The 14,803-nt window shown below is 44.2% G+C and overlaps 1 protein-coding gene across 4 annotated transcripts in view; it reads right to left on the bottom strand.

The window, feature by feature from the left end:
- Positions 1-14,803, bottom strand: part of LOC138756935 (tetratricopeptide repeat protein 31-like) — an 84,175-nt gene that overhangs the window by 50,449 nt on the left and 18,923 nt on the right. For 3 of the 4 annotated variants that reach the window (XM_069923394.1, XM_069923393.1, XM_069923391.1), the window contains exon 2: positions 509-579. Coding sequence is in view for 3 of the 4 variants with exons in the window: in XM_069923393.1 (XP_069779494.1) it covers positions 509-579 (71 nt within the window). In the remaining variant the exon portion in view is untranslated. Of the gene's footprint in view, positions 1-266; positions 482-508; positions 580-14,803 lie in introns of those variants that run through there. The other variant, XM_069923392.1, reaches the window with a different exon arrangement.

Genomic DNA, 14,803 nt, shown 5'->3' with positions numbered 1-14,803 from the left:
CTGAAGGCTTCTTGACCTTGTCGGAGGTTTGGATCTGGAGCTTGGGTGGCCGATGGATCAAACAGGAGTCTGTGTGGCTGTGGGAACACTGGAGGAAAATCCACAGACACTCAGTGACTCTGAAGGGACACTTTATTTACTTCCCTTTCTCTCATACTGTAAGGGCTGCCGGACAACACTAATGGTGACAACAGATTGAAGGCAATTTTGTGCAATATTACATGTTCTGAACTATTCACAACAAGAAAGGAATTTTGAATAAACACCTTGAGAAAATGAGGGGAAGCACAAGGGGTGGGAACAAATGGTTTGTCTGGTCCCAACCAGAGACCAAGGCAGACGCACGGTTCCCACTGATGCAACATTTATCTGCTGGCTGGGAGATGTCGGCATCATCGGTGGCTCTGCCACACAGAGTAGTACCATCACATCTTCTCCACATTAGGCACGGTGGACAGTACTGAGCCCCAGCAAACGCAGCATGACACGGCTGTACCCAAGTACTCACTGCTGGGTTGTTGGGCTGGGTATGTTGGTAAATGTTTACTTCATGCTTCAGTGGTAACAGGAAATTATCTTCTGCAAAGCAAATGTTAACATTAAATTTAGACAGTAACAACATGCCCTTTCGGACCACACCACCCATTTCACCTACAACCCCTGGTACGTTTTGAAGGGTGGGAGCCCCCGAGGTAAACCCATGCAGTAAATGCTGGAGGCAACTCAGCCGGTGTTTTCAGCGTCTGTAGGAGATCAAAGATATATTGCTACACATTTCAATTCCCCTTCCCAAACTGAGACCACTCGCAAATTGGAGGAACAACACCTCATCTTCCATCTGAGATGGCACTAATATCGACTTCTCTGGCTTTCGTAAACCACAACCCCCCCCCCCCCCTCACCTTCCCCAACCTCTGTCTCTCTCTCCCATCTCCTTTCGCATAGACATGGTAAATTATCACCCCTCTCCTTATCATATATCCAATTAACACCTTTTGTTGGTCTGGATTCCTCCTCTCCCCCCCCCCCCCCACCCTCCCCACCGCCGCCCCCAACCAGCACTGTCTGAATTCTGAGACTTTCTGAGATTTCCTGCTTCTGGGTCATTCTGCTTATTCCTTGAAGAAGGGCTCAGGCAATATATCTTCATCTTTTATGGACACCGAAAAGTTTGGCTGATTTTTCCCAATCACAACATCTACAGATTTTCAGCCAAAACCCATGCAGACATGGGGAGAATGTACCAACTCCTTATAGAGAGAGCAGGATTCGAACCCCAAGCCCAATTGCTGGCACTGTAACACCACTGTGCTAATTGTGCCACCCCAAAAAGGAAATAAAAATCAGTGCAAGGCTCATTGATGGGGTCCATCTCGCAGAAGTCAGGACTCCCTCCCACCCCCCCCCACCCACTGCCCCATCGGCTGCAGGGGAGATACTGATTTACTGTGTTTCCAGAATCCAATCCAGGTCACAAAGGATCAATCCATCCCCTTGTCTGCATGGAAAACGTTCTGTGGTATATGACCAAATCCACACACAAAGCTGAACACCGAGATCATTATTTTTTTGAACTGCAAATAGTCGGAAACCAGGAAACAGACTGAGAGGCCTTGGTGAACTTGGCTTTGATGTGCATCACTGATCTCTGCACCCGAATGTCCGAATACAAGGAGGCCATTCAACTCCTTGAACAGATTCCATGATTCAGCTTCTGATGGAATCCATCACATTGTTCTAATCACAACCCTTGAAACGACATCCCTCAGTAACCCCCCCCACCCCCCGAACCCAAATCCCAATCCTTCCCCGTGCACTCTCGACAAGAATTCAGGGGAGCCCACCAGTATTGTGTGGAGGGCCCTGAAGTTGGCCCGGAACTCGTACACACAAAAGTGCCATCTTCCCATCAAATACTTTCATCACACCATCTCACTTTTCTAAACTTCAGGAAATACAAACATCAGAAACAAGAGCAGGAGTCCGCCATCCGGCCCATCGAGCCTGCTCGGCCATTCAACGTGATCATGGCTGATCTGATGATCAGCTCATTTCCACAAACCTGTCTTTTGGGGAAAATTATCCATTAATTCCACTAGTATGCAAAAATCAATCCAAGCTGGTCTTAAATATATTTACTAAGATCGCCTCAAATGGTTCAATGGGCAGCAAATTCCAGATTCACCACCTCTGAGAAAAGCAGTTCCTCCTTGTCACTGACCTAAATCTACTCCCCGGGATCTTGAGGCTACATCCCCTAGTTCTCATCTCATCAACCAGTGGAACCAACTTGCCTACCTTTATCGTATCGACGCCTTTCATAATTTTACAGGTTTCTATAAAATCCCCTCTCATTCTTCTGAATTCCAGCGATTATCACAATCCAGCCCTTCTCATGGAAGCACCAAACTCCTAAATATATTGACTTTTTCACACTGTGTCCTTCCCTTCTGTGAGAAGCAGAGGTGCCTTCACAGATTTCACTCGAGACAAAAATTGAGAACAAAGAACATTTATTTTACAACAGTGCAAAGTTGGGTGCTTCCCCTTACCCTGGGAATACACACACATACTGGGGCTCACCCAACTTTTTATACTTTCTATTTCAGTACAGAGGTACCTCCCCCCTTAACATTCTTCTGCCTCCTGGATGAATTTGGCATTAAGTAATTCTGCCTACGTGCAGTTTGTGCCTTTCTGTGTGTAAACTTGTTGACCAGGAAGTGTCATGTCTTCGTTCTTATTCATAAATCTCAACCCCCAGGACTTGCTAAATCTATCTACTTGCTATCCCTATTCTATTATACTTGCTTAACCCTTCCTCACACTCCATTCTTACTCCACCCTTATTCAACCCATCATAATTCATTCCTATTTAGCAATTGCTTAACTTCCCATATTCCATTATCTCTCACACTTCCATTCCCTTCATCCCCATCTTCTAGAGTGCCAAGACTCATTTCCAGAGGTCTAGACAGGGTCCAAGCTGTAATATACAGTTCATCCTTTGGAGAGCATTTTAAAAATATCAACAATGATCCGCACACCGAGGCATGGAAAACGAAACAGCAAGATACACATTACAGATGTGTCATGAATTCAATCACAGGCTGAGTCATGACTCAGTCACCAGAAACATGCAGAAGAGACCTCTGATGAGGATGTGCCTGAGGGTTTCAATTAGAAACAGACAATCATTAACAAATGAGAAAACAAAGATGCTGGAGTGACTTGGCAGGTTACAGCAACATCGGAAACAGGAGCAGGAGTGGCCATGCGGCCCATCGAGCCAGCTCCGTCTTTCAACGAGTCCACAGCTAATCTGGCCACGGGTTCAGCTCTAGTTCTCCGCTCATTCCCAAATACCCCTGCTATTCAAAACACTATTGATGCGAGTCTTAAACAGATTTAATGAAGCAGCCTCTACAGCTTCCTTGGGCAGAGAATTTCACAGCTTCACTGCACTCTGGGAGCAGTTCCTCCTCATCGCTGTCTTAAATCTACTCCCCCAGATCTACTCTCACCTGTCAGTTGAAACAATCTCCTTGGTCAGGTAGCACCCATGGGCATGGGTGGGCAAAATAAACCAGTCAACATTTCATGTCAGAACTCTTTATTAACAATCGAGTTACTAGCACAAGATAGAAAGAGTGCAGAGATTTACTAGGATGTTGCCCAAACTTCAGGAACTGAGTTACAGGGAAGAGTTTAACAGGTGTGATGGAATATTTGGAGATGTTTTTGGAAGATAAATTGGTAAAATTAGAGTAGGTTACATACATACTCACACTTTTAAAACAGATCTTATTTGAAATATTGAAGAATTCATATTCAGGGACTTGACATATGGAGAATGCTATGCACATTTCACGAGTAGGTGCTAATTGAAATAATGTCATGAAATGAATTAGCTATTGTCTTGGAAGAACAATGGATTCAGGTTGTCTGTGTTGGACCTTTTTGCAAGACTTTTGACCTCTGCAAAGTGCTCACTCAGAGGTCATTGAGAGGTTTGTTTCCCTAAAACAACAGATATGAGAAGAGTAATTCCTATTGTTTGCTGGAGAAGGAGGGGGCTTTGCGAGTGAGAAGAGAGAGAAGGGCATGCTGCTGGCAGTTTGAATCTCAGATAGAGAGAGACGGAAGGGAGTCTTTGACTGTGTGGGACACAGAAGGCTGAAACAAGCCAGGAGAAGCTTGTTGGAACTGAAACAATACGTGGAGGTACCAAGGAGAAAGGTAGCTGGGTTGGATTTACTGTTGGGGAATGAGATGGGTCAGGTGACAGAGGTATGTGTGGGGGGAGCACTTCGGCTCCAGTGTCATTAGCTTCAAGGTAATTATGGAAAAGGTTAGGTCTGGGCCCAGAGTTGAGATTTTTGAGTGGGGAAAAGCTAGGTTTGAGGAGATGTGAAAGAATTTACAAGGGGTGAATTGGGAGAATTTGTTTTCTGGGAAGGATGTAATAGAGAAATGGAGGGTCTTTTAAAGGAGAGATTTTAAGAGAACAAAATCTTTATATACCTGTTTGGTTGAAAGGTAAGGTCAAAAGTTTGAGAGAGCCATGGTTCTCAAGGGATATTGGAAACTTGGTTTGAAAAAAGAGGGAGTACTGCAATAAATATAAGAAACAGGGGAAAAAGGAGATGTTTGGGTACTATATTGAATGTAAAAAGAATCTTAAGAAAGATTAGTGAGGGATAGATTGGACCCCTTGTAGATAGGGAGGGTAGGCTGAGTGAGAAGTCAGAGGAGATGGGGGAAATGTTGAATGATTTCTTTGCCTCGGTATTCACTAGGGAAAAAAATATTGTTCCAGTTGAAGGAAAGAAAAATAGTGGGGAAGTCATGAATCATTTAAGGATAACCGAGGAGGTAGTGATGGCAGTGTTAAAAAAGATAAAGGTGGACAAATCTCCGTGTCCGGACAATGTAATCCCAAGGACACTCAGGGATACTAGTGTACAGATAGTGGGGCCATTAACAGAGATATTTAGGATGTCACTGGTCACGGGGGTAGTGCCAGAGGATTGGAGGGTGGCACATGTTCCGCTGCTTAAGAAAGGGTCCAAATGTAAGCCTGGAAATTATAGACCTGTGAGTCTGATGTCTGTGGTGGGTAAGTTGATGGAAAGTGTTCTGAGGGATGGCATTTACAAATATTTGGAAGAACAGGATTGCTAGGGAGTAATCAGCATGGTTTTGTCAGGGGTAGATCATGCTTGACAAACCTTATAGAGTTTTTCAAGGGGATTACAAAAAAGATTGATGAAGGGAAGGCTGTGGATGTTGTCTATTTAGACTTTAGTAAAGCTTTTGACAAAGTTCCCCACAGGAGGTTAGGAAAAAGGGTGGAGGCATTAGGTATAAATGAGGAGGTAGTGAAATGGATTCAGCAATGGTTGGATGGGAGGTGTCAGAGAGTAGTGGTAGAAAATTGTTTGTCCAATTGGAGGCCGGTGACTAGTGGAGTTCCTCAGGGTTCGGTCCTGGGTCCACTATTGTTTGTTATATATATTAACGATCTGGAAGAAGGGGTGGTGAATTGGATAAGTAAGTTTGCAGATGATACAAAGATTGGTGGTATTGTGGACAGTGAGGAAGATTACCGTAGCTTAAAAAGAGATATAGGAAAGCTAGAGGAGTGGGCTAAGAAATGGCTGATGGAATTTAATACAGGTAAGTGGGAAGTGTTGCATTTTGGAAAGGCAAATCTAAATAGGTCATATACATTGAATGGTAGACAACTGAGGAGTGCAGAGCAACAAAGGGATTTAGGAGTTATGGTAAATAGTACCCTCAAGGCTGATACTCAGGTAGATGGTGTGGTGAAGAAGGCATTTGGAATGTTGGGCTTCATAAATCGGAGTTTTGAATTCAAGAGTAGGGAGGTTATGATGAAATTGTACAAAGCATTGGTGAGGCCAAGTTTGGAATACTGTGTGCTGTTTTGGTCACCAAATTATAGGAAGGATATAAACAAAATAGAGAGAGTGCAGAGAAGGTTCATGAGAATGTTGACAGGATGTCAAGGTTTGAGTTACAGAGAAAGGTTGAGCAGCCTGGGGCTTTTTTCTCTGGATCGTAGAAGATTGAGGGGGGCATTTAATGGAGGTGTTCAAGATTTTAAAAGGGACAGAGAGAGTCAACATGGAAAGGCTTTTTCAATTAAGAGTGGGGGATATTCAAACCAGAGGCCATGGTTTGAGATTGAAGGGGGAAAATTATAAGGGGAACATGAGGGAAAATTTTTTCACGCAAAGGGTGGTTGGGATGTGGAATAAGCTTCCGGCGGAGGTGGTTGAAGCAGGGACGTTATTACATTTAAGGAAAGACTGGATAATCACAAGGAGGGGAGAGGATTGGAGGGGTATGGACCAGGTGCTGGTCAGTGGGACTAGGAGGGTGGGGATTTGTTCCGGCATGGACTAGTAGGGCCAAACTGGCCTGTTCTGTGCTGTATATGGTTATAAATTAGAAAAGCTAAAAGAAGGCATGAGGTGGCTATAGCAAGCAGGGTGAAAATAAATCCAAAGGGTTTCTATAAATATGTAAATAGCAAAAGGAAAGTGAGAGATAAAAGTGGTCCAAAAGAAAATGATGCTGAAACAAGCCATGAAAGACCTCAACAATGAAGACGCTGTTTACATCCGGTACCGCACGGATGGCAGTCTCTTCAATCTGAGGCGCCTGCAAGCTCACACCAAGACACAAGGGAAACTTGTCCGTGAACTACTCTTTGCAGACGATGCCGCTTTAGTTGCCCATTCAGAGCCAGCTCTTCAGCGCTTGACGTCCTGTTTTGCGGAAACTGCCAAAATGTTTGGCCTGGAAGTCAGCCTGAAGTAAACTGAGGTCCTCCATCAGCCAGCTCCCCACCATGACTACCAGCCCCCCCCCCCCCCCCCACCCCCGACATCTCCATCGGGCACACAAAACTCAAAACGGTCAACCAGTTTACTTATCTCGGCTGCACCATTTCATCGGATGCAAGGATTGACAACGAGATAGACAACAGACTCACCAAGGCAAATAGCACCTTTGGAAGACTACACAAAAGAATTTGGAAAAACAACCAACTGAAAAACCTCACAAAGATTAACGTATACAGAGCCGTTGTCACACCCACACTCCTGTTCGGCTCCGAATCATGGGTCCTCTACCGGCATCACCTACGGCTCCTAGAACGCTTCCACTAGCGTTGTCTCTGCTCCATCCTCAACATACATTGGAGCGACTTCATCACCAACATCGAAGTACTCTAGATGGCAGAGGCCGACAGCATCGAATCCACGCTGCTGAAGATCCAACTGCGCTGGGTAGGTCACGTCTCCAGAATGGAGGACAATCGCCTTCCCAAGCTCGTGTTATATGGCGAGCTCTCCATTGGCCACCGAGACAGAGGTGCACCAAAGAAGAGGTACAAGGACTGCCTAAAGAAAGCTCTTGGTGCCTGCCACATTGACCACTGCCAGTGGGCTGATATCGCCTCCAACCGTGCATCTTGGCGCCTCACAGTTCGGTGGGCAGCAACCTCCTTGGAAGAAGGCGGCAGAACCCACCTCACTGACAAAAGACAAAGGAGGAAAAACCCAACCCCAACCAACCAATTTTCCCTTGCAACTGTGTCTGCCTGTCCCGCATCGAACTTGTCAGCCACAAACGAGCCTGCAGCTGACGTGGACATTACCCCTCCACAAATCTTCATCCACGAAGTCAAGCCAAACAATAGAGAATCAGAAAGGACAAATGTGTGTGGAGCCAAAAGAGATGGGGGAGGTCTTGAACAATTTCTTTGCCTCAGTATTTACTGAGGAGAAGGATATTGAACTGTGGAGGGTAAAGGAAGCAAAGGGGGTATATATGGAGACTATAGTGTTTAAGAAAGAGGTAGTACTGGAGCTTTTGAAACATATAAAGGTGGATAAGTCTTCAGGTCCTGACAGGATTTTCCCCAGGACCTTGAGAGAAGTTAGTGAGGAAATAGTGGAGGCTCTGGCAGTGATTTTTCATTAGAGACGGGTATCGTGCCGGAGGATTGGCGTGTTGCACATGTGGTTCCTTTGTTTAAAAAGGGTTCGAGGAGCAAGTCTAGCAATTATTGGCCTGTAAGTTTAATGTCTGTGGTAGGTAAATTGATGGAAAGCGTTCTTAGAGATAGTATGTATAAGTATATGGAGGGACAGGGTCTGATCAGGAACACTCAACACGGATTTGAGCGTGTAAGGTCGTGTTTGACTAATCTTGTTGAATTTTTTGAAGAAGTAACTAGGAATGTTGATGAGGCTAGAGAAGTGGATGTTGTATGGACTTCAGTAAGGTCTTCAATAAGGTTCCGCATGGGAGGTTAGTTAGGACGGCTAAGTCCTTGGGTATTAATTTGGAGATAGTCAAATGGATTCAACAGTGGCTGGAAGGAAGGTGCCAGAGAGAAGTAGTAGATAATTGTTTGTCAGGATGGAGGCCAGTGACCAGGGGTGTACCTCAGGGTTCGGTATTGGGACTGTTGCTGTTTGTCATATATATTAATGATTTTGAGGATGGGGCAGTAAATTGGATTAGTAAATATGCAGATGATACTAAAATAGGGGAAACTGTGGATGATGAAGAGGGTTTTCAAAGATTGCAGAGGGATTTAAACTGCTTAGAGGAGTGGGCAGAAAGATGGCAGATGGAGTTTAATGCTGATAAGTGTGAGGTGGTTCATTTTGGAAAGAATAATCGAAGCAAGACATATGTGGTAAATGGGAGGGTGTTGAAGAATGCAGTGGAGCAGAAAGATCTAGGAATAACGGTGGATTGTTCCCTGAAGGTAGGAGCGCATGTGGATAGGGTGGCGAAGAAGGCCTCTAGTATGCTTGCCTATATAAATCAGTGCATAGAATATTAGGAGTTGGGAAGTAATGATGAAACTGTACAAGGCATTGGTGAGGCCAAATTTAGAGTATGGTGTACAGTTCTGGTCACCGATTTATAGGAAGGATATTAACAAGATAGAGAGGGTGCAGAGAAGATTTACAAAAATGTTGCCTGGGTTTCAGCATCTGGAATACAAGGAGAGATTGAGCAAATTAGGTCTTTATTCCTTGGAAGGTAGAAGGCTGAGAGGGGATTTTATAGAGGTGTTTAAGATAATGAGAGGGATAGATAGAGTTGATGTGGAAAGGCTTTTCCCATTGAGAGAAGGAGAGATGGATACAAGAGGTCATGGGTTGAGAATTGACGGACAAAGGTTGAGGAGTAATATGAGGGGGAACTTCTTTACTCAGAGAGTGGTTACTGTGTGGAATGGGCTTCCGGGAAAGGTGGTGGAGGCAGGGTCAATTTTGTCATTTAAGAAAGAGTTGGATAAGTATATGGATGGGAGGGATATGGGCAGGGTGCTGGTAAGTGGGATTAGAGGAGGGTACTTGGATCAGTACGGACTAGAAGGGTCAAATTGGCCTGTTTCTGTGCTGTAATTGTTATATGGTTAACAAGCTCCACAGTGGCGGGTGGCTGGAAGTGCTATTTGTCTGATGTTTCTCTTGGCATAAGTGGAACAGAAAGGAACTTTGTGTTAGCCTGAAAGAAAGAGGTTATCATCTGGAGAACCCTGATGGGGAAAGTTTTATCAGCAAGACATTGAGGTGACTGATGGAAGTAGATCAGTTGTGGAAATCCTGGAACAACACATCTCTCTCTGAAAACCAACAAGAACCTTCCTGAGCAGTAAACATTTACCTTTCAAAGCCTGGTTAACTTTATACATGTTACATAGCCTCCTTGCCCTTCCACTTTTTCTTTGTGTGACTTGGGCTGTCTTTCCTGCTCTGCTTTTTTACATTCCTTGTTGGTACAAGGTCATAACTTGGAGATGCAGAGAGAGGACAGGTAACGGTAAGAACTTCATGCTTAATTAGACACTCTGTGACTTGTGGAACATGAGGGGACACGCGAGTTATGTGAGACAAGGCTCCGAGGGTTTAAAGTGTTGGTGAACACGGCAGGTGGGGTGAGAGTGAAGATCCAACGTGGATGTGTTGCAAATGGTCCCAGCATGGATGCAGTCTCTGAATTTGGTGCCACTGAATCCTCTGGGGTGATGTCAGGCTTCTATTCATGAGCAGAAGAATGGACCTGCCCAGGAGCAAGAGCCCAGAACATTGCTTAGAACCATAGAACATTGAGACACAGAAGCAGGCCCTTCTGCCCTTCTTGTCTGGGTTGAATCATTGTTCTGCCTCATCCCACCAACCTGGACCAAATCCCTATCCCTCCACTCCAACTTTTTTTAAAGTTAAAATTATGCCTGTATTCACCTCTTCAGCTGGCAGCTCGTTCCACACTCCCACCACTCTGTGTGAATACATTCCCCCTAATGTTCCTGATAAGCTTTTCCCTGTTCACCCTTAAAAGACTCTTAGACAGGCACATGGATGAATGGAAAATAAAGGGTAATAAGGTAGAAACGGTTCAGGTTTTTTTTTACTATGTTTATAGCACAATATCGTGGGCTGAAGGGCCTGTTTTGTAATGTTTAACCATGTCCTCTTACCTCAGTGGAAAAAGCCTGCATGCATTTACTCTGTCTATCCCCCTCATAATTCTGTCAACCTCAATCAAATCTCCCTTCATTCTTTTACGCTCCAGGGAATAAAGTCCTAACCTGTGTTACGAGCGCAAAGGACCCCAAAACCCAGCAGCAATAGACATTCACCACGACAAGTAATTAATTAAACAAAAGTTGTTATCTTTAAACATGAAAACAGAATCAAACTTTAACTTATCACTAAATTAACTAACTCAACTTAACCCCCTTCTAATACTAAGAGCACGTGTATGTGATGTGCATGTAAATTTAAGAAAAGTTCTTTGGTTCACGGTTCAATCTCACTTCTTATTCTTCAAGTTCACTGGTTGCAGGGAATTCTTATATCCACGTTGGATCTTCACTCTCACCCCACCTGCCGTGTTCACCAACACTTTAAACCCTCGGAGCCTTGTCTCACATAACTCGCGTGTCCCCTCGTGTTCCACAAGTCACAGAGTGTCTAATTAAGCATGAAGTTCTTACCGTTACCTGTCCTCTCTCTGCATCTCCAAGTTATGACCTTGTACCAACAAGGAATGTAAAAAAGCAGAGCAGGAAAGACAGCCCAAGTCACACAAAGAAAAAGTGGAAGGGCAAGGAGGCTATGAGGAAGTGTACAGCAGGGAGATAGGTCAGCTCGCTGAATGGTGTCGCTCAATGTCAACAAAACCAAGGAGATGATTGTGGACTTCAGGAGGAAGTCAGGGGAACATGACCCAGTCCTCATAGAGGGGTCAGTAATGGAGAGGGTCAAGAACTTCAAATTGCTGGGTGTCAACATCTCTGAAGATCTGTACCTGGGGCTTCTATGTCGATGCAATCACAAAGAAGGCTCGCCAGCAGCTGTATTTTGTAGTGTTTGAGGAGATTCAGTATGTCACTGAAGACTCTTGAAAACGTCTGCAGGTGTACCGTGGAGAGCATTCTGGCTGGTTGTATCAATGCCAAAGCTCAGAACAAGAGAAAATTCCAGAGGATTGTTAATTCGGCCTGTGATATCACAGGCACCAGACTTCATTCCATCAAGGACGTCTACAAGAGGTGGTGTCTTAAGCAGCCTCTATCCTCAAGGACCCCCAGCCCATGCCTTCTTCACTCTGCTACCATTGGAAAAGAGGTACAGGAGCCTGAAGATGAGCACTCAATGGCACAAAGACAGCTGCTTCACCGCTGCCATCAGATTCCTGAATGATCAATGAACCAAAGACACTGCCTTCCTTTGACTTTTCGTGCACTGTTTTTATTTATTGTTGGAAGGTGGTTTATATGAATGTTCCTCAAACAATGAATTTTGTGACTTGTTCATGACTATAAGTTCTGATTCTAATGAGAAGAATATTTTTGATTGCCTCCACAGTAGAAAGCACACAGACCATAAGATGGGAGAGTGTGGAGATAAAACCAAATCTGTTTAAACAAGCTACAATTGACATTCAATCCACGTACATTTTGAAGGGTGGGAGGAAACCAGAGCCCCCGGGGAAAACCCAGACAGACACAGGGGGAACGTACAAACTCCTTACAGACAGTGCAGGATTTGAATTCCGGTCCCAACTGCTGGCAACGCAACAGCGTTGCGCTAACCGTGCCTGTTGACATTGAGCAACAGGAAGGCAGCACGTTGGTCTCCAGGGGCGGGGTGGTGTCGAAAACGGTGATGAATACAGCTCAGAACATCACGCAAATTTCCGTCTCCTCATCTACATCTCCCACTATCTAGGAAAAGCCACCAACACAGTAAAGGACCCATCGCACCCTGGACACACTTCCTCTCATCAGTGGGGAGGTTCAAAAGTGTGAAGCTGTGTGGCAACAGGTTAATTTCTTCCCTGCACCCATCAGGCTCGTGGACAACCCCACAACAGTCCTCTCACACTGCCCCTGGTTTCCCACTGTAACTGTAATTATGCTCACCCTTCTCTTTTGTACGGCTTTACAAATGTTAAGAGAGCTGGGCTGCTGGAGACTGCTCGGGGAAGACCCCTTCTCAGTGTGCCAGGCATAACACACTTGACCTGGAGAGCTCTTCCTGAGAGTGGTGGATACTTGTTGTAGTGCTTGGCTGCAACAGTGTGGAGGCAGGGATATTTTAAGAGACTGAAAGGTACAAGGAACTGAAGAAAAATGAACAGTTGCTCAGAAGGAATATATTCAGCAGTTTTTAGAGTAGGTCAGCACATTTACTGTGGGTTGAAGGGCCTGTGCTGCACTGTAGATTTCTCTGTTCTGTCCTAATCACCTACATATGAGGTCGATTCACCTCCAAACAGGGCCATCATCCTGGCAGACTCACAGTAAACCAGATGATAATGAGTTTATTGTCATATACGTTGTATAATGTATGTATGCACCAAAATTCCTACTCACCTCAGCATGCTGTTGTGCAGAGGGACTTGGGAGGGCTTGTGCATGAATCGCAAAAAGTTAGGTTGCAGGTGCAGCAGGTTATTAAGAAGGCAAATGGAATGTTGGCCTTCATCGCTAGAGGAATTGAATTCAGGAGTAGGGAGGTCATGTTGCAACTGTATAAGGTACTGGTGAGACCGCACCTGGAGTACTGTGTCCAGTTCTGGTCTCCATATTTGAGGAAGGATATATTGGCTTTGGAGACGGTCCAGAGGAGGTTTACTAGGTTGATCCCTGGGATGAAGGGGTTGACTTAGGATGAAAGATTAAATCGTCTAGGATTGTATTCGCTCGAGTTCAGAAGAATGAAACATATAGGATTATGAAGGGTATGGACAGGATAGATGTAGGAAGGTTTTTTGAGCTGGCCGGGTAAACTAAAACGAGAGGACACCGTCTCAAGATTCGGGGGAGTAGATTTAGGACAGAGACGAGGAAAAATAGTTTTTCCCAGAGAGAAGTGAATGTTTGGAATTCTCTAAGCAGGGAAGTGGTTGAGGCTGCTTCATTAAACATATTTAAAATTCGGTTAGATAAATTTTTACATGATAGAGGAATTAGGGGATATGGGGAGAAGGCAGGTAGGTGGAGTTAGGTCATAAATTAGATCAGCCATGATTGTATTGAATGGCGGAGCAGGCTCGATGGGCCATTTTTGGCCTCCTCCTATGTTCCTATAACAGGTACTTCATTAAAAACTACAAAGGTGCACATTACATTAAAAAGAGGTCATAAATACCGAAGATCCACTTTTTTAAAAGATATTACCAAATTAAACATTTTATTCGTTTCCATATCTTCCGGATCTGAATTTCATAGACAAATTTTTTGAATTACAATTTGTATATATAAGTATAATATCTAGCTTATATTATAAAATACTGAATTTTAAAAGAGTTAAAATTTTAAAATTAGGATCAAAACTGAATGGGAGAATGATGTTAATATGTCCATTTCGGAAGAAGACTGGATTTCAGTTTTGGCCCTTATCCATGACTCAGCAGTTTGATTCAATTTAAAGTGGTGCTCAGTGTACATTTTTCTAGTATTAAGCTCGCTCCAATCTACCCAGATATCAACTCACTGTGTGATAAAATGTAAATGATTTGAAGCCTCTTTGATACCTACGTTTTGGTTTTGTCCCACTTTAGCAGAATGTTGGACAGCTGCTTTCAGAACATTTTTGGCCATTTTTAGGATCGATCTAGAACCATGTCTGTTGATTGCAACATTTGGCTTCTTCAGTGATGTAAACACATATTTTACGTTGAACCAAAAACCAGATCTTAGCATTTTCTATCTACTGGCAAGAAGAGGAATACTGCTGAAATGGAAAGAGGACTTTCCACCCACCCAGAGACAATGGTAACTGGATATTACGCCCTTTCAAAGTTTGGAAAAAAAATCAGACAGAATGTTAGGGTCACTTCAATAAGACTTGGGGTCCATTCATAGGTTACTTTCATAATTGGAATGATCAAGTTGCGGGGATGGAGTAAGTAGGAACGTTTTGTCGGATCTCCGCAGGCCATTGCTCGATGCTTCTGTACCTTCTGCCCGAAGGAAGCAGTGAGAAGTTGTGGCTAGGATGATGGGATCCTTGATGATGTTGGCAGCGCCTCACACACATTGATGTCTGCAGTGGATGGATTGTGCCTTTCAATGCCCCAAGGGTTGAACTATCGACAAAATACAATCTAAACTTGAACTCACCACTGGGCTGCCTCCCAAGAACAAATATACTGGTGCTTGGGCCTTTAAATACCAAGGTACACTTCTCCATCTGGGAAATGGAGACATTCCTGCGGCATTGAATCAAACATG

This window comes from Narcine bancroftii, chromosome 3 (genome assembly GCF_036971445.1).
Source record: "Narcine bancroftii isolate sNarBan1 chromosome 3, sNarBan1.hap1, whole genome shotgun sequence".
NCBI lineage: Eukaryota > Metazoa > Chordata > Chondrichthyes > Torpediniformes > Narcinidae > Narcine > Narcine bancroftii.
This window is presented reverse-complemented; position numbering and strand designations above follow the sequence as displayed.